The sequence below is a fragment of the Canis lupus genome, chromosome 27 (assembly GCF_003254725.2).
Source record: "Canis lupus dingo isolate Sandy chromosome 27, ASM325472v2, whole genome shotgun sequence".
Lineage (NCBI taxonomy): Eukaryota > Metazoa > Chordata > Mammalia > Carnivora > Canidae > Canis > Canis lupus.
In genome coordinates, this window is record NC_064269.1 from 17124196 (window position 1) to 17149148 (window position 24953).

Sequence of the window (24953 nt, forward strand, 5' to 3'; positions counted from 1 at the left end):
ATTTTTTTTTTTTTTAAGATTTTATTTATTTATTCATGAGAAACAGAGAGATAGAGGCAGAGACACAGGCAGAGGGAGAAGCAGGCTCCATGCAGGGAGCCTGATGTGGGACTTAATCCTGGGACTCCGGGATCACGCCCTGAGCCAAAAGCAAACACTCAACTGCTAAGCCACCCAGGCGTCCCAAGAATGTAGGATCTTGACTACTCTTTAGCTGGGGCATTGCTGAAGGTTGTTTGTGCAGCAAATATTGTCTCCTTCCCCCCAAAAAAGCAGACTTGCTTCAGTTTACTATAAAAGTTGTGAATCACCCAAGCTTAGTGTCGTCTTCTACAATATAACCTGCTGTGTGAGCAAGCATTCGTCTGAGCTCTATCTACATTATACTGTAGGACTTAAGACTGCATAGGGGGAAGAAATAAATTCTATTTTTTAAAAAAAAGGAGGGCATGGGAAACTAACATAAATGTGAAGCTCTGGCTACTGCTCTTGTCATGAGTAATAAAGCCCTTTTTCTTTGACCCAAGAATTTCTTGTTTTCTGCCAGCTTTCAGAAATTGGTAATAGGCTCACTTGTAAGTTTGTAAGTGGGGTAAAACTCAGACACTGCATAGTTTTTTACACTTGCAACAATCAATTCCAGGTAGTTTTTATTTTTTTATTTCTTTTTTTTTTTTAAGATTTTATTTATTTATTCATGAGAACACAGAGAGAGAGGGGCAGAAACACAAGGCAGAGGGAGAAGCAGGCTCCATGCAGGGAGCCTAATGTGGGAGTCGATCCCGGGACTCCAAGATCATGCCGTGGGTGAAAGGTAGACGCTCAAACACTGAGCCACCCAGCCGTCCCCTCCAGGTAGTTTTTAAGTCGAAAACTAGGGGTGCCTGGCTGGCTCAATCAGTAGAGTATGCAACTCTTGATCTCAGGTTTGTGAGTTTGAGCCCCACGTTGGGCATAGAGATCACTTAATTAAAAAATTTGTTTTTTAAGTGAAAGGTAAAACAATTCATGTAATGAATTTTTTTAGAAGAAAGCATAGCAGAATATCTTCATGAACTTAGGACATTGAAAGAGTTCATAAACAGAACACAAAAGAAATTTATCATAAAGAAAATATATTAGGCTGCATTAGATTATACTTCTCTTCAACATAAGACATAATTAAGAAAATGAAAAGACAATCCACAGAATGGGAAATATATTTGCAACATATATAACCAACAGAAAGCTCACATCCAAAATATAAAAGGAACTCTACATACCACTAAGTAAAACATAGACCCCCCAAAAAACTGGGCAGGATACTTGAACAGATACTCCTCAAGAGACTATCCAAATTACGATAAAAAAATGAAAACATGCTCAAATTAATGAATAAATAAATTCAAATCCCTGATTTGAATGCTACAATTCAAAGTCATACTGTATTGCCACCATTATATTCATAAATTGGCTAAAATTAAAAAGACTGATAATGCTGAGTGTTGGCAAGGATATGGATTCCAGAAACTCCTATTGAATGAAAGTAGGATCAGTACAGTCATTTCAGAAAACGTTTGGCATTAAGCTAAACATTTGCATACCTTATGAGCCAGCAATTCCACTCCTAGGCATGTACTCGATCAAAACACAGGAACACATGCACCAAAAGACCTGTCCAAGAGTATTCATATGAATATTATTCATAATAGTAAATTATAAACCACCCAATTGTACATCAGCAGTTCAAACAATGGAGTATTATGCAGCATTGAAAATGGACATAAACAAAATTCAAATGGACAAACTACAGCTACCTGCAACAATTACAAGATGGTTCTTGTAATCATGTCAGCAAAGAAAGATGGTAGAACAATATTAAAAGCAGACTGAATACAATCTGATGTGAAAAATAATATGGATAGAGAGATATTACTTAATGATAAAGGGAATATTCCACAAGAAGATGTAATGATCATGAATTTGCCATTAACACCCAAGTCTTATAAAACAGGAAGATTGTCACATACAAGGACAATTGACAAGTTCAGCCATGGTAGGAAACTTAATACACTTCTCTACATTTTACAAGTATAGAAAACAGTGGCAGCCTGGTGGCTCAGCAGTTTAGCACCACCTTCAGCCCAGGGCATGATCCTGGAGACCTGGGATCAAGTCCCACGTTGGGCTCCATGCATGGAGCCAGCTTCTCCCTCTGCCTGTGTCTCTGCCTCTCTTTCTGTCTCTTATGAATAAATAAATAAAAACTTAAAAAATAAAAAAACAAGTATAGAAAACAATATTATTTATGCATATATACTATAGTTAAAATGATAATAAAATCATGGATACAAACTTTTTAAAAATTTCATGGTAGTGGTTACCTCTGCAAAGGGAGATAAAGAATAAACCTATGTGGATGTACACAGGAGGCTTTATTTATACCTGAAATATTTTATTTCTTTTTTTTTAATTTTTTTTTATTTTTATTTATTTATGATAGTTACAGAGAGAGAGAGAGGCAGAGACACAGGCAGAGAGAGGGAGAAGCAGGCTCCATGCACCAGGAGCCCGACGTGGGACTCGATTCCGGGTCTCCGGGAACACGCCCTGGGCCAAAGGCAGGCGCCAAACCGCTGCGCCACCCAGGGATCCCTGAAATATTTTATTTCTTAAGAAAGATCTGACACACTATGATAAAGAATAAATTTTGAATTTATTAAAAATTATTTAGAATTATTAAAAATTTAAAATTCTAGATTTATGCTGCATAGATTTTATGTCATCCTAGTTTATTTTTATGTATTTTTAAATTTTTCATTATAAAACAGTAATGTACAAAAAACAAAAACCAGTAGAAAGGAAAGTAAAATTTGATTTCAAAATATAAGTATTGTCAGGGCATGTGGGTGGCTCAGTCAGTTAAGCATCTGCCTTTGGCTCGGGTCATGATTCTGGGGTACTGGGATTGAGCCCACATCAGGCTCACTTCCCAGTAGAGAACCTGTTTCTCCTTTTCCCTCTGCATGCCCCCCATCCATGCATGGTCCATCTCAAATAAATAAAATCTTTTTTAAAAGTACAAGTATTGTAAATTAGAAATTCTACAAATTTAGGGGCGCCTGGGTGGCACAGTTGGTTAAGCATCCAGTTCTTGATTTCAGGTCAGCATGATCTCAGGGTTGTGAGATCAAGCCCTGTGTCCAGATCCATATTCAGTGCAGTCTGCTCTTCCCCTCCACTCACACTTGTTCTGTCTCCCTAAAATAAATAAGATCTTTTTTAAAAAAAGAGTTCTATAAATACTGTAGAAAAAATAACAGAAGAATTAAATAATACTATCATATTCACATAATATATCTGTGTACATATACATATACATGTAGAGATATATTTAGGCATACATGTAAAATACAACATTACATCTCTTCAAGAATATACATTCTCTGAATACTCATAAATACAAATTTAGTCATTTATTTGGCAAATAAAAAACAACTCTTAGGAATTTAAGTCAAAAAATAGCAAAATAGGCAAAGGAAATTAATAGACAATTTAGAGAAAAGCATATCCAGATGGCCAGCAAGTTCATGGAAAGATATCAAATTTACTAGTAATGAGAGAAATAAAAATTAAAGTAATAATGAGATACCACTTTTCACACATGAGACTGTCCAACATTTAAGGATAGGTACATCTTTTTTTTTTTCTAATAAATTTATTTTTTATTGGTGTTCAATTTGCCAACTTACAGAATAACACCCAGTGCTCATCCCGTCAAGTGCCCCCCTCAGTGCCCGTCACCCATTCACCCCCACCCCCCAAGGATAGGTAGATCCTAAAAACATTGGTAAGTGAAAAACTAAACAAATCTGGGATCCCTGGGTGGCACAGCGGTTTGGCGCCTGCCTTTGGCCCAGGGCGCGATCCTGGAGACCCGGGATCGAATCCCACGTCGGGCTCCCAGAGCATGGAGCCTGCTTCTCCCTCTGCCTGTGTCTCTGCCTCTCTCTCTCTCAATCTGTGTGACTATCATAAATAAATAAAAATTAAAAAAAAAAACTAAACAAATCTATGACAAATACCAGATATGTAAATCAGAAATACAACAAGCATGTTAAAAGGACACATACAATGAAAGGATACACATTAGACATTAGAATGGATTCCTCGAGTGGTGGGAGATGGGATTGGGAAACGGAGAAAACTGAGATAAATGGAAAAATAAAATGAACCTGTTGCTTGAAAGATGTAGAGGAATACAGTACTCTAGTACTGCTGATAAAAATATGAAGTATTACAGACTTTCTAGAAAACAATCTGACAATGTATATTAACATGTCCTAGAAACAGTGGAATGTTTGTAAGTAGGAGAATGACTAAATAAATCCTCCATGCTGTAAAATATATAAAGCCAGTAAAGAAGCATTAGAACTATACTTGATTTGAAGAATTTTGTAAGATATTATTGAATGAAAAAGGGTACAGAAAACTGAGTCTACAGGTGAGGCTATTTTAGGAAATAGTGATCCACCCCCAAAATGCAGGTGTGTGCACACGTACATATATATAAAAAAAGAATATACACTAGCTATTAGTGGGAGGAACTAATCTAACAGAAGGGGAAGGGATAGGGCAGAGAAATTCATGAACGTAAAATTATATATATGTGGAAGTATTTGTCATCAGAGGTTTAAGTAAGATTTATGTTTGTTTTTTGTTTGTTTGTTTATAGTATGAGTTTCTCAGAGAGTTGGAATTTCAGACTACATATGAGATATGTTGGTCATATGGGCCTTGGTTATTGCCTGATAACTCTGCTTTATGCATATACATTCCTGGCACCAAGTTTGTTATCTCTATGACTTGTACAATTTGTGCAATCTTTGTGGTTGTAGTTCTCTCATGATTTCATTATATACATAACTTTTAAGAAAAATAGAGAAAATTTTGCTGCATTAATAGATAAAACTTGTCAGTTCGTAGGCCCTAGCTCAATATTTATTTAGGAATATGTAACTGAAATCTTGATAGTAACTATATCTTAGGAATTACAGAGGCTGCCTTAGGAAAAGGTTTTTTTTTTTTTTGTAACTTAGAATGCATTTTAGTAAATGAGGTTTGCTGAGAAAAAAATGCAAAGGGAAAAGCCTCAGAGCCTAACCAGGCATGTGCAAGGCTTTTGAATCTTAGCAAGCTTTAGTTGCAAATATTAATAAACCATGTACACCCTGTTTATGAAAAGACTAAGTGCAAGCAAACAGCATAAGTTATTAGAAATCGGTACCAGTACCATGTAATTTATTATATTGTATTTGTATTTCAGATGCCTGTGGTGCTTCATGAAGAATATTTCCAGATATATCACAGACATTAAGCCTTTGCCTCCCAACATAAAAGATAGACTGATTAAAATAATGAGTACCCAGGGGCAGATAACAGATTCAAATATAAGTGAGGTAAGAGTGTACAATTGCAAAGCAAGCATATTATATTTTACTGTTTAGATATGGTTTCAGGGCCGCCCAGGTGGCTCAGCAGTTTGGTGCCACCTTTGGCCCAGGGTGTGATCCTGGAGACCCAGGATTGAGTCCCAGGTCAGGCTCCCTGCATGGAGCCTGCTTCTCCCTCTGCCCGTGTTTGCCTCTCTCTCTGTGTCTCCCATGAATAAATAAATAAAATTTTGAAAAAAAAAAAAAGATATGGTTTCAGACTTTTGGAGCAATGACATATGGTGGGATTAGTAATAATTTTAAAATATAATGAAACATGGGGTTCTTTTTTTCCCCAGATAACCAAAATGTTCATGTGTAATAGTTACTAAAAATATCTTCTCTCACCATTCTTTTAGCTGCTCCCCTTGTCTTCATCCTACCAGCACCCTGGATCTCTACATTTTCAAAAAGTTTTCAGCTTTTTGATCAACTTTACCTCAATAAATCTGGAAAAAGTAAAAATAAAAATGCAAAATGAATACACAAATGGCAAAAAGAAAAAAAAACCTACAGTAAGGAATACATGCTATATTATGTCTCTGGTCCACAAACCACATTTACATGTAACCATACTATGTATAGCACACTTGGATACTTTCTACTTTATTCTATCTTATTTCAATTTACAGAAGTGTTGATCAGAGTCTACTAAATTGATTTTATCAATCAGCAGTTAGGGACACCTGGGTGGCTCAGTGGTTTAGCATCTGCCTTTGGCCCAGGACGTGATCCTGGAGTCCAGGGATCGGGTCCCACATCGGGCTCCCTGGTGAAGCCTGCTTCTCCCTCTGTCTATGTCTCTGCCTCTCTCTCTCTTTCTGTGTCTCTCATGGATAAATACAATCCTTTAAAAAATTTTTCTTTAAAAAAAAAAAAAAAACAATCAGCAGTTAAAAGCCACTCTTCTAAACTTCCCTAAAGTTAAAATAGCTAAAATTGGCTATTCTATAAGGCAATAAGTATAGTAAGGCCCTCCAGCCTGAATTAAAATCCTGGTTCTGCCACTCTTTCTGACATTGAGTCTCAGTTCTCTTAACTGTAAAATGGGTTTGCAGCCATCATCACTGTCTGCTGAGACTCTGCACTAGACTAGTCTACTACAGAAACTCTGGTTCTAATGACCAAAGCCTATGATCAAAAGAGAACAAACTGATGATAGCACTCCAGTACATGACTGTCCCTGTAACCTCGTATTGTAAATGCACTTAGACGTGCCATTACTGTTTCTTTTAACATTAACCCGATGTACCTCGAATGCTTTGTTTTCTTCATGACAGCTTGCATTGGAACATAGACATTTTAGTGTTGTAGTCTGCTTAGCTCTGTAAAGATAGAATAATATCCCTAGGTTCTTACTGTTGATGGTTCTGTGGATGTATATAGTTTGTGTGTGGCCCAAAGAAGAAATATTATGACACTACCCAAAACTGGTGGTTTTCTTCATTTTCCCATCATCTCCATTTTGTTCTCATCCTTTAGTCTATATTCCAGTGGCTTAAATTTTTGTTTTATGGCAATCCTTAATATTCATTTAAACCTAATTTTAATCTAAATAGAAAAGAGCTAAGGAGTGAATGAGATAGGAAAAAAAAGACTCAGGGTGCCTGGGTAGCTCAGTTGGCTGTTGCCTTCAGCTCAGTCATGATCCCAGAGTCCTGGGACCAAGCCCCTTGTCAGGTTCTCTGCTCAGCAGGGAGTCTGCTTCTCCCCCTTCCTCTGCTCCACCCCCAGCAAGCTATGCTCTCTCTCACACTCTATCTCAAATAAATAAATAAAATATTTTTTAAAGCCCAGAAGTATGATTTCTTTGTTGTTCTCCCTCAAATCTCTATCCGTATGAGTCCTGCTTATGAAATTATTCAAAAAGCCGGATTTAACATCTGTTGCAAAGTTGCATGCATCATTGGATGGCTCTCTTTGAAATATTTCCTAACTCTTTTTATAGTTGGATGGAGGAGGCCTTTCTAAACATGACACCAAAGTTAGAAACCAAGAAGAAAAAAGTTGATGGACTTGATTACGTAACAATATGAACTTATAGCAAGAAGAAAAAACAAGAAGCAGAGTCAAGTAACAAACTAGGAAAAATATTTGCCACACACATGCAACTCCATAAGTTTGTTATCTTGACAATTTAAAGAATCCCTACAAATTGATAAGAAAAATCAAAACAAATACTAAAAAGAATCAGGAAGTACTCAAAGGAAAAATACTAGGGGATCCCTGGGTGGCTCAGCAGTTTAGCGCCTGCCTTTGGCCCAGGGCGCGATCCTGGAGTCCCGGAATCGAGTCCCACATCGGGCTCCCACCATGGAGCCTGCTTCTCCCTCCTCCTGTGTCTCTGCCTCCCTCTCTCTCTCTCTATGTCTATCATAAATAAACAAATCTTTAAAAAAAATACTAAAAAGAATCAGGAAGTACTCAAAGGAAAAAAACCGTATTAGTCATAACAGTCACAGTTTGCCTTTCAGTTTGGCAGACTTAAAAAATAATAATATCCAGTGTTGATAATAGTGTGGGCAATGGTCACTTTTATCTCCTGTTGGTGAGAGTGTAAATTGATTTAAAAAACCTTTTAGAAAACAATTTTTAAAAAAATAAAAAAAAAAAACTTTTAGCTAAAAGGACAGCTTGCCATTAACAGAAGTCCTAAAAATGTGCTTACTATTGTGACTCAACAATTTTAGTTCCAGTATTTTTCCAGTTTTATTGAAATATAATTGACATGTAACATTGTATAAGTTTAAAGCATGCAATATAATGTGATGATTTGACATGCTTATTTTTTAAGTGTTTGTTGTTGTTGTTTTATTTGAGACAGAGAAAGAAAGAAAGCACAAGCGGGGAGGAGAGTCGAGGGAGAAGAAGCAGAATCCTCACTGAGCAGGGGGCCTGATGGGGCCTCAATCCCAGGACCTTAAGATCATGACCTAAACTGAAGGCAGATGCTTAACTAAGCCACCCAGGCACCCCTTGATACATTTATACATTGCAAAATGATTACAATAGGGTTATTTAACATCTCCATCACTTTATATAATTACCATTTACTTCTGAGATTAATCCCCAGAAAATAATTGGGAAAGCACACAAGTATGCCTACCAAAATATCATTTATAATAATAGTTGACAGTTATATATAGCATATATTGTAAGCAAGCCACCTTTATTTCTCACAAAATATTATGCCCATTTTAAGAATGAGGATATTGAGGCGCACAGACACACACACACACACACACACACAAAGAGCTTGATCATACTTATAGGGTTCAATATCAGGCAGTCTGCCTCCAGAAGACATGTTCTTAACACTACACTATATTGGCTTCTAAATCAGCCTGAATGTTCAATTGAAGTGTTTGTCAAAACAGAGGATCATAGAAGAAGAGAGGAAAATATAAAATAAGGTGAAATCAGAGAGGGAAACAAACCATAAGAAACTCTTAATTATAGGAAGCAAACTGAGGTTCACTGAAAGGGAGGTGGGTGGGGAGATGGGGTAGCTGGGTAATGGGCTTTAAGGAGGGCACTTAATGTAGTGAGCACTGGGTGTTATTTATAAGACTGATGAATCACTGACCTCTACCTCTGAAACCAATAATACATTATGCTAATTGAATTTAAATAAACTTTTAAAAATCATTTCTTTTAAATGAAGTATTGAGATCCCTGGGTGGCTCAGCAGTTTGGCGCCTGCCTTCGGCCCAACGCATGATCCTGGAATCCCAGGATCGAGTTCCGCATCAGGCTCCCTGCGTGGAGCCTGCTTCTCCCTCTGCCTGTGTCTCTGCCTTTCTCTCAGTGTCTCTCATGAATAAATAAATATTTTTAAAATAAGTCCCAGATCGAGTCCCATATCGGGCTCCCTGCATGGAGCCTGCTTCTCCCTCTACCTGTGTCTCTCCCTCTCTCTCTCTCTCATGAATAAATAAATAAAATATTAAAAAAAAAAAAAAAAGAAAGAGAGGCACCTTGGTGGCAGCCAGTAAACCATCCAACTCTTGATTTCAGCTCAAGTCATGATCAGGACTGTGAGATGGAGCCCCACACATCTGGCTCCAGGCTGGATGTGCAACCTGATTAAGATTCTCTCCCTCTTCCTCCGCCCCTCCCTATCCCCTCATTCTCAGAAAGGAGGGAAGGGAGGGAAGGAGGGAGGGAGGGAGGGAGGGAAGGAGGGAGGGAGGGAGGGAGGGAGGAAGGAAGGGAGGGAGGGAGGGAGGGAGGGAGGGAGGGAGGGAGGGAGGGAGGGAGGGAGGGAAAGAGCAAGACAAGGAAAAGAGCTCAGAACACTTTGAAATAAATTTGCTATTTGTTGCCCTCAAGTAAGCATTCAGTAATACTGAATTTGTTTGTACTCACAATAAGAATGAAGGAGGTAAATGTTCTAGATAAACAATACCAACATACTATAACCATCAATACGTAGCAATTAAAGACTCATACCTGCTGAGTAGAGGCACATAGGGAAAATCTCTAATGAGAGTCAGGAGCTACTAGAAAAAGATAAGCACATGCCACCACCTTGATTCTGCTTCACAGGTCTAGTGGATCCTTACTCTGTACCAGGCATCTCAACAATGCCATGTGTTCCAGTAAAGACTTTGGGGGCGCTAGAAACTGCACCTCCAGTTGAAAGTAGGCTTGTTTTTCCTGCTTAATGTATGTGTCTCCACTCAGATAGGTTTTTGTATTCTTTCTTTTTCTTTTTTTTTTTTTTTTTTTTTAAGATTTTATTTATTTATGATAGTCACAGAGAGAGAGAGAGGGGCAGAGACACAGGCAGAGGGAGAAGCAGGCTCCATGCACCGGGAGCCTGACGTGGGATTCGATCCCGGGACTCCAGGATCGCGCCCTGGGCCAAAGGCAGGCGCCAAACCGCTGCGCCACCCAGGGATCCCTGTATTCTTTGTTATATTTTCCATCTACCATCTGTCATGACCACCAAGACACTGAATATGTAATATACATGTATATTTATAAGAAAAATTAATTTTTCAAAATCACGTATTTTTTTTTACAGATTTTACATCCTGAAGTCCAAACACTAGATCTAAGAAGCTGTGACATTTCAGATACTGCTCTCCTACACCTGTGCAACTGCAGAAAATTAAAGAAATTAAATATAAGTTCCTCAAAAGAAAACAGAATTTCCATAACTTCAAAAGGTATGTTTATTCACACTGAATAAATCAGTAGATTACTATTCACCATCTAGTATAATTTTGGAACAAAGGAGTAGTAAATATGTCAAAAGTGAGTATGAAGATGTTAAAGAAATAAAAACTGTATCAATAAAAATATTCAAACTAAGATAAAGACTCCAAATTAGAATTCCTGTTTATAACCATTGCTAAAAGTTAAGAAATACCCTGGATAAGTCACTACTAGTAATTTAAATGTATCTGATATAGGGGCACCTGGGTGGTGCAGTCAGTTAAGCATCCAACTCTTAGTTTTGGCTCAGGATCATGATCTCAGGGTCATGAGATTGAGCCCCACATCCAGCTCCATGCTCAGTGAGGCATCTTCTTAGAGTTCCAATCTCCCTCTGACCCTCCTCCCCAGTCCCTGTGCTCTCTCGTGCATGCTCTCTCTCTCAAATAAATAAGTAAATCTTTAAAAAAAAAGAGAGAGAGAGAAACAAATTTAAAGTAAACGTGGATGGACATCTGTGTAAGAGAGCTCAGAACACTTTGAAATTGATTTGCCATTGACCAGTTCATACTTTGTTAGGGCTTTCTCAATGCAAAATTACAAGAGAAAGTTAAATCATCAGATTAAATTTACTAGCACTCTTCTATCAGTCTGTACAATGATAGCTTATTTTTTATTGAAAAAAAATTTTATTAGAGTTGACGTACAATGTTACATTAGTTTCAGATGTACAACTTCATGATTAGACAAACTGTATTTCATTATACTGTGTTCACCCCAAGTGTCACTACCATCTGTCACCATACAACACTATTATAATACCATTGACTGTATTCCCTATGCTGTACCTTTTATGCTGTACCTTTTATAACACATAGTTTTTTTATAACCAGTCAAACCACATTTTTTTAGTGAAACTATTACATAAATTAGAGGATTTTTATTCTTTTCTTTTTTTTTTTTTTTTTTTTTTTTTTTTTTTTTTTTATTTATTTATTTAGGATAGTCACAGAGAGAGAGAGAGAGAGAGGCAGAGACACAGGCAGAGGGAGAAGCAGGCTCCATGCACCGGGAGCCTGACGTGGGATTCGATCCCGGGTCTCCAGGATCGCGCCCTGGGCCAAAGGCAGGCGCCAAACCGCTGCGCCACCCAGGGATCCCTCTTTTTCTGACCAAAAAGGATTTTAACTCTTTTCTTTCTAGAAAGTTTTGTGAGTAGTTTGCTATATTTTGCAATCATCTTGGTTAGCAAGTAGGCTACTCATAATATTACAAAAAAACATAAGTTTTTAAATATTTACACAAATGATAGCTCACTAAAAAGAACTTTTATGCTGGACATTGATGAATAAAACAAAAGTTCTTTCAGGGGCATAAAAATTAATTGATTAATTAAAAGTCCTGTCTTAAGATATGGAAAACAGTAAAAATTACCTACACATGAATTCATCATCTTGTTTTTTGTGTATTTTGCTCATAAAGGCATCTTTTAACATTGTTATAATGTGTATGCATGCCCAGGATCCCCAAAGTACTCTTTTATTTTTGTGATACATTATGTACCAGTCTCCAATGTGCATTTACATCAATTTAATTGGATTTAAAAGTCAAAAGGGAAGAGAGAATGGAGAGACATAAATATGATTCTTAAGGATAAGCATGAAAACTGTTACCTAAGACATTGGGCAATTTCCCTTCAGAGTGCACAAGAAAACTAGCCTTATTACTTTATTTATTTTTTCAGTTTATTTTTTTTATTGGAGTTTAATTTGCCAACATATACTTTAACACCCAGTGCTCATCCCATCAAGTGCCCCCCTCAGTGCCCGTCACCCAGTCACCCCCACCCCCCACCCACCTCCCTTTCCACCACCCCTTGTTCGTTTCCCAGAGTTAGGAGTCTCTTATGTTCTGTCTCCCTCTCTGATATTTCCCACTCATTTTCTCTCCTTTCCCTTTCACTAACCTTATTACTTTAAAACTTTTTTTAAGGTGTAAAAAATTTTTTTTATGTGTTTGAGAGACAGAGAGAGCACAAGTAAGAGAGAGGGCAGAGGGAGAAGGAGAAGCAGACTCCAAGCTGAGCAGGGAGCCTGACATGGGGCTCGATCCCAGGATCCTGGGATCATGACCTGAGCTGAAGGCAGATGCTTAACTGACTGAGCCATCCAGGTGCCCCTAAAACAAAAAGAAGATTCATCTATTATTTAATTAGCTAATTTGATTCTGAATGACTTTTGGCTATCTCCTAAAGGCAGATTTACTGGTCAACAACAAAGTCTGGCCATTCTTTGCAGATATTCTGAATGATATATTACAGACTATGTAGAGAATTCCTGAAATATTCCAAAAAAGTTTTAATAATCACAGCATCACTAGAAAGTAAGTATAACCTCAGAAATGGACTCCTTAGCAAAAGGCTAACATATAGTTGGGCATGTCAATACAGGTGATTGCTAAAAGGAAAACCAGTTGCATTTCTCCTATATATACATATGTACGTGCTTTCCCCCAGGAATAAAAGCTGTGGCTTCCTCTTGTTCATACCTCCATGAAGCTTCTTTGAAAAGATGCTGCAATCTTACTGACGAAGGAGTCCTTGCTCTTGCACTCAACTGTCGGCTGTTAAAGATCATTGATTTAGGTGGCTGTTTAGGAATTACTGATGTGTCCTTACACGCATTGGGAGAAAACTGCCCATTTTTGCAGTGTGTTGATTTTTCAGCTACTCAGGTAAGTGAAATACAGACTTGAGATATAAAGACTGCATATGTTTGCCCAGTGAATTTCAGTGACTCATCAGAAGAACATAATTAATTTTTTGGTTTTTGTTGAAATTGTTGACCACCTCATGCTTCAGTGGTTATACAATTGCAATATAATTTGGCACAGTCCCCTCAATTACTTTAAGTAAAGGCAAAAAAGGTAAGTGTGGCTAAAACACATGTTTGCTGAATGGGGAGGCAATAAAACCACATATAAATAATTAGTAATATTTCGAAAATTTTACTTTCAGCTTTCCCATTTATGTGCCATGTTGCATGTTCTCTTTGCTTAGGTATCTGATGATGGTGTGGTTGCTCTTGTTAATGGACCTTGTGCCAAGAAATTAGAGGTAATTTTAAAATCTCTATAAAGTTGATGCTAACTAAATTTTTATATTATCCTCAGAAATTGCTTTTTGTATATAGCAAACAACCAGCCCCTTAATAGCATTAGGGGTTCCCATGCCACCTGTTTGGTTTGGTTTGGTTTGGTTTTTGCCTCCATCTCTTTATTCCAGAGTGAGGAAAAACTGTTAAAGTTAGGAGGTAAAGCACACTTTAAATAAAAACCCATTTTAGTTCCAATGAAAGTTCTCATTTTCCAGAAGTTTTAGCTTCTAACACATCTGAGGATAATCTTATTACAGTAAAGATTATGAAAGTTTATCAATGTAAAGAGATATTATTTAGAATTTTCATTACCAGGACTACTTAGTGTCTTGCCATCCTATTTTCTTAATATACATGAAGGGATCCAGAATATACCTGTCACATAAAAATTATTTTGAGCTAGATGTTTCAGAATCAACAGATGCTTTTAAAAGAGGCTTTGTCTGAAATACTTTCCTTCCATCTACCTAAAAACAGAGTCAAAAGACTTCAACTTCCATCAAACCCCCTTCAAGGAAGACTACCCAATACCAAAAAGATTACTCCTCTCACTGCAGGAATCAAATGAGAAATTACATAAACATTGTCAGAAGACTATCATACTCCCATCTACTCTCTAAAGGCGCACTTTGTTTTCCCTAAAAGTCATTTGTTTTTCTCTAAGTGTCGTTTCTCCTCCTCCTTTTCTCCTATGAAGATGATATATAAACTCTATATTGTAGCCATTTCTTTGAGCCACTTTCTTTGTGAGCTTGTGTGTGACCAAATTTGCCTTTTCTCTTGCTAGTCTTTGTCATTTTAATCCACAGGCTCCCAAAAATAAAACCCAAGAGAACCTAAGAGGAAAAAGGTTTTCTTCTCCAACAGCCATATTTTACAGCTCCTTAAGAAGATTCTAAATTAGGAATGCCTGGTTGGGGATCCCTGGGTGGCGCAGCGGTTTAGCGCCTGCCTTTGGCCCAGGGCGCAATCCTGGAGACCTAGGATCGAATCCCACGACCTAGGATCGAATCCCACGTCGGACTCCCAGTGCATGGAGCCTGCTTCTCCCTCTGCCTGTGTCTCTGCCTCTCTCTCTCTCTGTGTGTGTCTGTCATGAATAAATAAACTAAAAAGAAAAAAAAAAAAGAAGATCCTAAATTAGTGTTCAGCCCTACTATTCAGTGACTCATGTGGCACCTACAACCTGTTTTTAGGTTTCCTCCTTTCCCGATTTATAGTGAGGTTTTTAGTCTTATTTAATATAGATATGCTTTTCAATGATAAGCCACATCAAATTCTTTATGGAAGTAAACAGGCTATACATGAATTATAAATGTTACCAATAACTATCATGAAAGAATAGCAATACCATGTTTTTGCCAAAATATTTCTCCTTGAGTTATTGCCTAGAGACAATTTTTTTGTTTTTATATCTACATCATGTTTTTATGTATGTGTGTGCATGAGTATGTGTATAGAGCATATATATAGCATATATTTATAGCACATATATTTTTACAAATCATTTGATTAAGAAATTACCATATTTTCTTATACCAAGTTCCAGATTCCAAATTGATCCTAACTGTAGGAGCAATAAACTCTGCCATAATGTTTACTGTTTAAAATACTAACATTTGGGGGGATCCCTGGGTGGTTCAGTGGTTTAGCGCCTGCCTTTGGCCTCGGGCACGATCCAGGAGTCCCAGGATCGAGTCCCGCATCGGGCTCCCGGCATGGGGCCTGCTTCTCCCTCTGCCTGTGTCTCTGCCTTTCTCTCTCTATGTCTATCATGAATAAATAAATAAATTAAAATCTAAAAATAAATTAATAAATGAATGAATGAATAAATAAATAAATAAATTACTAACATTTATTGAATACTAACTATATTCCAGCCTCCATACTATTGCCTTATATTCATTAGATTTTTAATTCTTACAATAACATTATCTTATAATCATTTTTAATAAAATTCCCAAACAGTTAACCTAGTTTATCATTCCCTAATAAAACCACCAGATTAGTGGTCATGCAGTGATAGAAAACACACCTACATATTTACTTCAGCATTATAAAATTAGGAGCACCAGGATACCTGGGTGGCTTAGTGATTGAGTGTCTGCCTTCAGGTCAAGGCATGATCCCCAGGGTCAAGTCCCCTGTGGGGAGTCTGCTTCTCCCTCTGCCTATGTCTCTGCCTCTCTCTCTGTCTCTCATGAATAAATAAATAAAATCTTAAAAAAAAAATAAACTAAAATAAAATTAGGAGCACCAACCTAAGCAGACTTAAAAAAAGATTCAGTTACCAATAAGTGTTGGCAGTTATACTGCCATATCATTAAGGGTTTTGTTTTTTTTTTTTTCAATTTTCCAAATCTTATTTCTGTAAGTGCCAAGACATTTCAGTGGAAATCTTTCTAAACTTTATTAGAACTTAATTCCTTCCTTAAACAAGGTGAATATACTTTAATCTTTGTTTCATAGCATCCAGTATTTTTGTGACCACAATTTCTGACTCAAATTGAAATACAAATTTTTTCATCTTTTTTACTGACTTTTCTCTAGTGGACAATATAATATGGATTCCTGCTTTTTATCACATGCTCTGTTTTAATCTCTCACTTTTCATATATTCTATTCCTGGAAATTATATTATCAATCTTGTTTAATTGCTTATAACTTGAAAATCAATTTGATTTAAAGTCTAAGGACCTCAGGGCACCCCAGCTGGCTCAGTCAGCAGAGCATGTGACTTTTGATCTCAGAGTTATGAGTTCAAGCTCTCTACTCTTGGGGGTAGAGTTTACTTAATAATAATTAAAAAAAAAAAAAAAACCTAAGGACCTCTTCTAAAGATTGACAAACACACAAACATGTTACAACATATATTGAGTGTCATGATTATTTCTGAAATTTCTGTTGATTTGAGCTCCAGTGACCAGAGACCATTTTGTTCATCATTTTATCCTCTTTTTATCCTCATGTTTTACTGCAATTCCAGGCACTTATTCAACAAGTATTTATTAAGTACCTGCTATGTTCTAGGCATTGATATATCAGAGAACAAAATCTATTCATAGGATGTATCATTCTTTCCTTTTGTTGTTGGCAATTCAGGTTATTTCTACTTTTTAGCTATTAGAGCTATTATTAGAGCTATATGTTGGGGTTTATACTTTTTTTCTTCCATTTCTGTAATGAACTCCAAAACCCAGAAAAAGTGGATCAGTAGATATGGATACTTTATGGTCCTAATTCATATTGTAAAATTGGTTCCTGTGAAGGTTACTTTGTGAATTCACAATTTTGCCAAGACTCCAGTTTGCAGCATTTTTTTTTTGTGCCTTGATATATTTTAAATGTTGAACACTATTCCTTCCATCTGTTCTCAAATTGTATTTCTTTGTAGACTTTGCCAATTTATAGCAAGATGCTTTTTTCCTCAAATGTTTTTAAAGATTTTGTTTATTTATTTGAGAGAGACAGAGAAAGATCACAAACAAGGTGGGGAGAAGGAGAGATTAGCAGAGGGAGAGGGTAAAGCAGACTTCCCACTGAGCAGAGAGCCCCATGTGAGGCTTGATCCAGGACCCTGGGATCCTGACCTGAGAGGAAGGCAGATGCTTAACCAACTGAGCCATCTAGGCACCCCTTTTTTCTCAATTTTTATGAGTTTTCAATATACTCACATTTCCTTTATTTATAAGATATGACTGATTATAATATATACACCAACTTAATAACTTTTCAGGAGGAAAAAATATTAATATCATATATGTGTCAACTATTAGATAAATCTTATTTCCAGAATTCTTAAAATGTTTTTTTATTGAGGTCAGATATACACAACACAAAACTTACCACTTTACCTATTTTGGGGGTACAATTCAGTGGAATTAAATACATTCACATTGTTGTGTAGCCATTGCCACAATCCACCTCCAGAACTTTTTCCTCATCCTGCACTGAAACTCGTTACCCATTAATCAGTATCTCCCCATTACCCCTTCCCCTCAGCCTCTAACTACCTCTGTTCCAGTTGTTCTCTATGAATTTGCCTATTCTAGATAACTCATAAGTAGATCATACAATATTTGTCCTTTTGTCTGACATGTCACTTAGCATGTGTTCAAGGTTTTTCTGTGTTGCTACATGTATCAGAATTTCATTACTTTAAAGGCTGCATAATATTTCATTGTATATATATGACATATTCATATATATGCACACATGTATATATGTTTATATATGTATATGTTTATATACATGCTTATGTGTGTTATGTATATATGTAAATGTCTTGTTTATCCATCTATCAATATTTGTTTCCACCTTTCCACCATTGTGACTACTACTGCTAAGAGCATAAGTGTACAAATCCCTGACTTTCAAATCCCTGTTCTAGTTCCTGGCTTTCAATCCTTTGGATTTATACCTAGAAATGAAATAGTTGGATTATATGGTAATGCCACGTTTAATTTTTTAAGACACTGTCATACTGTTATCACAGTGGCTGTACCATTTTACATCCCCACCAGCAGTGCAGAAGGATTCCAAATTAGAACATCAAACAAGGGGTATATGATATTTCAAACATATGAAAAGGACAGAAAGAAATATAACACAAACCTATGGACCAACCACTTAAATTTCAACATTTTCTGTATTTATTTCAGTTCCTTGTTAAAAACAATATATCACGTATAAAGCTTCTCCCACATTTATTCTCCCTTTCTTCCTTCAAAATAACCACTATTCTAAAGACACTTGTATATGTTACCTTGTGTGTTTGTATACTTCCATATATATGGATAGACAAATATAGATATAGATCGATAAACAAGATATAGTATTGACTTATGTTTTAAACTTTCACATGATAGTTTTATAATGTATGTGTTCTATTACAGTTTGCTTTTCATTCAAAACTGTGTTTAATTTTTCATGCTTTATTAAGTTATAATTTGCATTTAAAAAGTTACCCATTTTAAGTGTACAATTTGATGAATTTTGGTAATTGTTGTACAGCCTTTGACCACCCAATTAGGTATAAAACATTTCCACCACCCTAAAACATTTTTTCCATCCCTTTCCAATCAGTTCTCTCCCATGCCTCCATCCCTAGGCAATCAGTGATTTACTTTGTCATTATGCTTTTAAAATTTCTAGAATTTTATATAAATGGAATCATGTAACACACAGTTTGTTTTTTCACTTTTTTCTTTTACCTCTTTAACCTAGCATGTTTTTGAGATTCATCTATGTTGTTGCATTGTTAATATTTCATTCCTTTTACTTATTTATTTATTTTGCTGAGTAATATTCCATAGTGGGGATATGACACAGTTGTTTAGACATTCACCATTTGATGGACATTTGGGTTGTTCAAATTTTGGAGTATTATGAATACTACTATGGAAATTTGCACACAAGTCTTTATAATAGACATACATGTTCATTTTTCTTGTGTAAACAGCTAGGAATGGAATTACTAGGCCATATAATAAGTATACATTTAGCTTTAAAAGATACGACCAGGGGGGAATCCCTGGGTGGCTCAGCGGCTCAGCAGTTTAGCACCTGCCTTTGGCCCAGGGTGTGATCCTGGGGTCCCAGAATCGAGTCCCACATTGGGCTCCCTGCATGGAGCCTGCTTCTCCCTCTGCCTGTGTCTCTGCCTCTCTCTCTCTCTCTCTCTCTCTCTCTCTCTGTCTCTCTCTGTCTCTCATAAATAAATAAAATCTTTTTAAAAATTAAAATTAAAAAAAAATAAAAGATACCACCATACTATTTTCCAAAGTGTCTCAACTAACATGTTTGAGATTTATGGCTATGAATACAAGTAGATATTTTTCATTTTAACTGTTTCATCTGTTCCATTAACAAACCACCATGTGTTTACTAATTATCCACCTCTTTACTATTACAAATAATATTAAAATGAACACATTTAGGGATGCCTGCATGGCTCAGTGGTTGAGTGTTTGCCTTCAGCTCAGGGTATGATCCCAGAGTACCGGGATCGAGTCCCACATCAGGATCCCTGCATGGAGCCTGCTTCTCCCTCTACCTATGTCTCTGCCTCTCACTCTCTGTGTCTCCCATGAATAAATAAAATCTTTAAAAATTTTTTTAAATGGGGGTGGCCCTGGGAGGCAGGAGGGGGAGGGCAAATAAAAAAAAATTTTTTAAATGAACACATTTATAAATTGTTTCATTGTCCACATATACAGGAGCTACTCTGTATAGTGGACATTTGCAATTAGAACTGCTAGGTTCTGGGGTATACTCACCTTCAGCTTTAATAGATTTTGCCATATTGCTTTATAAAATGGTTGTGCACTTAACTTTTAAATTATCTATACTTTCCAAATTACTGCATACTTACATTAGTCCTTTCTCTAGAATTTTTCTTGCAAGGAGAGATTTGGTTCTTTTTGTTTGTCTTGTTTGTTGCTGTTATTTTTTAAGGATTATTTATTTATTTATTTATTTATTTATTTATTTATTTATTTATTTGAGAGAGAAAGCACATGCAGACAGAGGGAGAGGGAGGAGCAAACTCCCTGCTGAGCAGAGAGCGTGACAATGTGGGGCTTGATCCCAGAACCCTGAGATCATGACCTGAGCCAAAGACAGACTCTTAATGGACTGAGCCATCCAGGCACCCTTGTTTGTTGTTTATTAAGTTTTATTTATTTGAGTAATCTCTACACCCAATATGATGCTTAAACATGACCCTGAGATCAAAAGTCTCCTCCTCCTCCAACTGAGCCAGCTAGGAGCCCCTGGTTCTTTTTGTATCAGAGTATTTCCTAAGTTTTTCATGCTGTAATCATAAATCTGTTTTTTCTTTTGACTATCCTTTCTTTATTTTTAAATAGGAGATTCATATGGGACATTGTGTGAATCTGACTGATGAGGCTGTAGAAGCTGTCCTTACTTGCTGTCCTCAGATACGTATATTACTCTTCCATGGATGCCCCCTAATAACAGGTTAGTATGATAGACTGGTTGGGCTCAAGTTCTGGATTCATCTTTTAACAACTGCATGACCTTAAGTAAACTACTCCACCCATTTCATTATTCGGTTTCCTCATCCGTAAGATGGATATAATAGTTGTACCTACCTCATAGGCTTAGTCATGATAATTATCCTTTATATGGTGGCTGGCACATAGTGAGGGTTCAATAACTGTTAGTGATGATGATGATGATGATGGTAATGGTCTTGATATTAAACATGATGTTTTATGTAGACCAAAAAAAAAAAATCAAGCTTATTGTATTACATCTATAAAATGTGCCAAATGACCTGTCGATTCTAATCTCATCAAACTATAGCCATTGCGATTCAAACCAATAGGGACTCTTAGACTAAAGTGATAGATAACTTACTGAAGGAGAACAAAATAATCACAGCCCATTTTGGCCTGTATAAGAGCCATGATACCAGAAATAAAAGGTACAGCATAGGGAATATAGCCAATGATGTTGTATGGTAACAGATGGTAGCTACATTTGTGGTGAACATAGCCTAACATACTCAGAGCAGTTTGGATGCTTAGGCTAATGTGATCCTTCACTGAAGGAGAATAAATTAGTTACAGCCCATTTGGTCTGTGTAAGAGCCATGATACTGGAAATAAAAGGTACAGCATTGGGAACATAACCAGTGATATTTTTATATGGTGACAGATGGTAGCTACATTTGTGGTGAGCATAGCATAACATATAGAGATGCTGAATCACTGTGTTGTATACCTGAAACTAATATGATATTGTGTGTCAACTATACTCAAATTAAAAAAAAAAAAAAAAACTTTTTTAAAAGAGAAAAGAGGGGTACCTCTTTGGTTAGCCCTCTTTGGTTGGTTAAGTGTCTGACTCTTGATCTCAGGGTATTGAGTTTAAGCCCTATGTTGGGCCCCCACGCTGGGTGTAGAGCCTACTTAAAAAAAGAAAAAGAAAGGACTACTAAAGATAGTAAAATATAAAGATTCTACCTTGGGATCCCTGGGTGGCGCAGCGGTTTGGCGCCTGCCTTTGGCCCAGGGCGCGATCCTGGAGACCCAGGATCGAATCCCACATCAGGCTCCCGGTACATGGAGCCTGCTTCTCCCTCTGCCTGTGTCTCTGCCTCTCACTCTCTCTCTCTCTCTCTGTGACTGTCATAAATAAATAAAAAAATATATATTAAAAAAAAATTTAAAAAAAAAAAAAAAAGATTCTACCTTTAAGATTCTGCCCTGAGTCAATCTATTATATCTATAAGTAATCTATAAGTAATAATAGATTTTAAGTAATCTATAAGTAATAATAGATTTTATTGTTTATAAAATCTAGTTGAGCTAATAGTGATATATAAGAACATAAATTTTAAAATTGCAAAAATATCATTTTGGTGTCATAATTTACATAAAATAATTAATAAACTACAATATTATTGTGGTGAAAAAAAGAGCCACGATACTATATATGACCATGTCAGCCCTTTTGCATTATACCTGCAGTGGGCCGTGTACCACAGTATATAACCTGTACCTCACTTGTGGGTTTTTTTTTTTTTAAGATTTATTTATTTATTTTATTCAGAGAGAGAGAGAGACTGAGAGGCAGAGACACAGGCAGAGGGAGAAGCAGGCTCCATGCAGGGAGCCCGACATGGGACTCGATCCCAGGTCCCCAGGATCACACCCCAGGCTGCAGGCGGTGCCAAACCGCTGCACCACTGGGACTGCCCTGTACCTCACTTGTGAGTCAGCACTGATGCCCAGTCCTTCTAGCTTGTTTCTCTAATTACAGTCTAAACAGTTACTCTCCAGGTTGAGTTATGATCCTAGAAGTCCTTTTAACCTCTGTTCTTTTTTTTTTTTTTTAAACCTCTGTTCTTTCTTATGTTTGGACTGTCAATGTAAACCAAGCCTACCAAGCCTACAATACAAGTTGTATTTGGTATCAGTGACATCTATAATTTAGACTAAATAAAAAAAAATAAAATAATAATAATAATAATAATAATAATAAAAGACTAAATCTTTTGGGCAGGGACGCCTGGGTGACTCAGCATTTGAGCATCTGCCTTTGACTCAGGGTGTGATCCTGGAGTCCCAGGATCCAGTCCCGTGTCAGGCTCCCTGCATGGAGCCTGCTTCTCCCTCTGCCTGTGTCTCTGCCTCTCTCTCTCTCTGTGTCTCTCATGAGTGGATGGATAAAATTAAAAAAGAAAGAAAGAAACTGTTAACAGTGCTTACCTCCAGAGAAAATTATGGAGGGACAAGTGTAAGAAAAAGCTTGCACTATATAACCTTTGTACCTCTTGAATGTTATATCATGTGGATAGTTTTATCTATTAAAATTAGTAATAATAATTTAAAGAAAATTACTTAGAACAAGAAAAGCTCATAGGACTGAGTGCAGGGGACTGGTACCTGTGAATGTTATCCTGAGGATTGTGAGAAGGCAGAGGTTCTCTGATCATCAAAGAAGGCAAAAAAAAATGTATTCTAACAAGTAGGATCTTATTTTAAGATAGAGGAGACCATAGTACATGGAATGTGATAACAGCAATCTTTGATAATCTTTCCTGAATACCAACCAAAGTGTGTAAATCTGTCCACTGAATTATATGTGCATTTGATCAATATCAAGCAAGGGGTACTCGTAAAGTGACTCTATTTTCTTCACATTACTTTATTACAAATCTGCTCTAAAGAGGCTGATTTTTCCCTACTGCCAGATGAAATCTCAGGTGTGATTGACTTTTCTTATCATTCTCAGATAGTTAAAATGTCTTGCCATTTCATATCACTGAAACTGCTCATTTCAGTAATTAGAATGTCTTAGGTACATGCAGTACTCCAAGCAAGTTCAAATTAAAGATTTTGCTCCTCCAGTCAGTTCATATTTGGCTGCAGTGGGTAAGGGAACATTGTTGTTTCTGCATTTTACCATCCCTCACTTCTCTTCTTTCCCCAGCTTTCCCACCATTCTGATCCCACCAGTGTTAGTACAGGGTGGGATGGAGATAAGCAGGAACAGAGGGAAGGGAAGGAAAAATCTTACCTGACCAGTGCTACTGTGATCAAGTGTCAGCACTCCAAGCCCTATGGGTGAGCTGATCCATATTCTCTCAAAAGTGGGGCACTTGGGGGTTCCAGGACACATCCCCTATCTGCTGTTCTTTTTTATTCAAGCCAGCATGTCTCTTCTGGCTAGTAGCTACTATTTTCTTCCTCTGTCCCCAGGCATCCAGCAATATACCTTCAGTCGCTTTCTGTTCCGGTTTCCTAACTTAGCTGGGTTGCTTTCATGAGCAAAATATAAGGCAACCCCATCTGTCCACAGGAAACCCATACTTTAGGCAATGAGAGTATAGGTACATCCCAACCTCCATCTTCTCTTTAGCTGCAGAGACTCTCACCATAGCCTTTTGCCCTTTAGTTTTCTCAGTGGTGGGTCAGATATTAGTGCCCTGTGTTTCCCCAAGCTCCAAGGGACATGTCAGACTCTCCAAATGATCTTCTCAGAGTTTCCTTTCACTAGGCTTAAATGGAAAAGCAAGCATCTCCAGCCCTCTTTTGACAACTCCAATCACAGCTGTCTTCAAAGAAATTCTTTCTTCAATTTCCAATTCTCCATCCCTTGTCACTTTAATACTTTTGTATCTTTGAATGGATGAAGTGCCATGGATTCCAAAATCAGATTTCAACCAAGCATTTGCAAGTCACATATAAGTGATCTGGAATCTCACTGGAATGAGAGAGTAGCTGGTACCTCTAGTCCTGGAACCTGAGCTGAAATAGTTCTATTTTAATGTTCTGTTATATTCATCTCAGAATAACTTGGCTAGGCAACATATAAAATCAATCTTTGCTAATTTTACTTTCATTATCTTTCTGGTTACCCTGTGGACACTCTTCTTTGATATTACCCCCAAACTCAATAAGTGGTCATTCCTTAAAGGTTAGTTTCAGTGTGGAAAGTGAAAATATATCAATGAAATTTTTATACACTCACATTATAATCCATTGGTCTATCTTGTATTTTGATTGGATCTTTTACCCATACATGATTTTGTAATGTCATGCATTGGCAGTTTGGAAAATATTGATTCTCTTAGTAATATGGATCCTCCAATGTTGACATTTTATTATAGCAAAAAAAATCACATTTGTTA

The 24953-nt window shown here is 36.9% G+C and overlaps 1 protein-coding gene across 6 annotated transcripts in view; it reads left to right on the forward strand.

The window, feature by feature from the left end:
- The window catches only part of AMN1 (antagonist of mitotic exit network 1 homolog), a 55984-nt gene that overhangs the window by 20437 nt on the left and 10594 nt on the right, over positions 1–24953 (forward strand). For all 6 annotated transcript variants that reach the window (XM_025455541.3, XM_049102309.1, XM_035707372.2 and 3 more), the window contains 5 exons: positions 5306–5438; positions 10501–10645; positions 13150–13367; positions 13693–13749; positions 20659–20770. In XM_025455541.3, coding sequence (XP_025311326.1) covers positions 5306–5438; positions 10501–10645; positions 13150–13367; positions 13693–13749; positions 20659–20770 — 665 coding nt within the window. The remainder of the gene's footprint in view (positions 1–5305; positions 5439–10500; positions 10646–13149; positions 13368–13692; positions 13750–20658; positions 20771–24953) is intronic.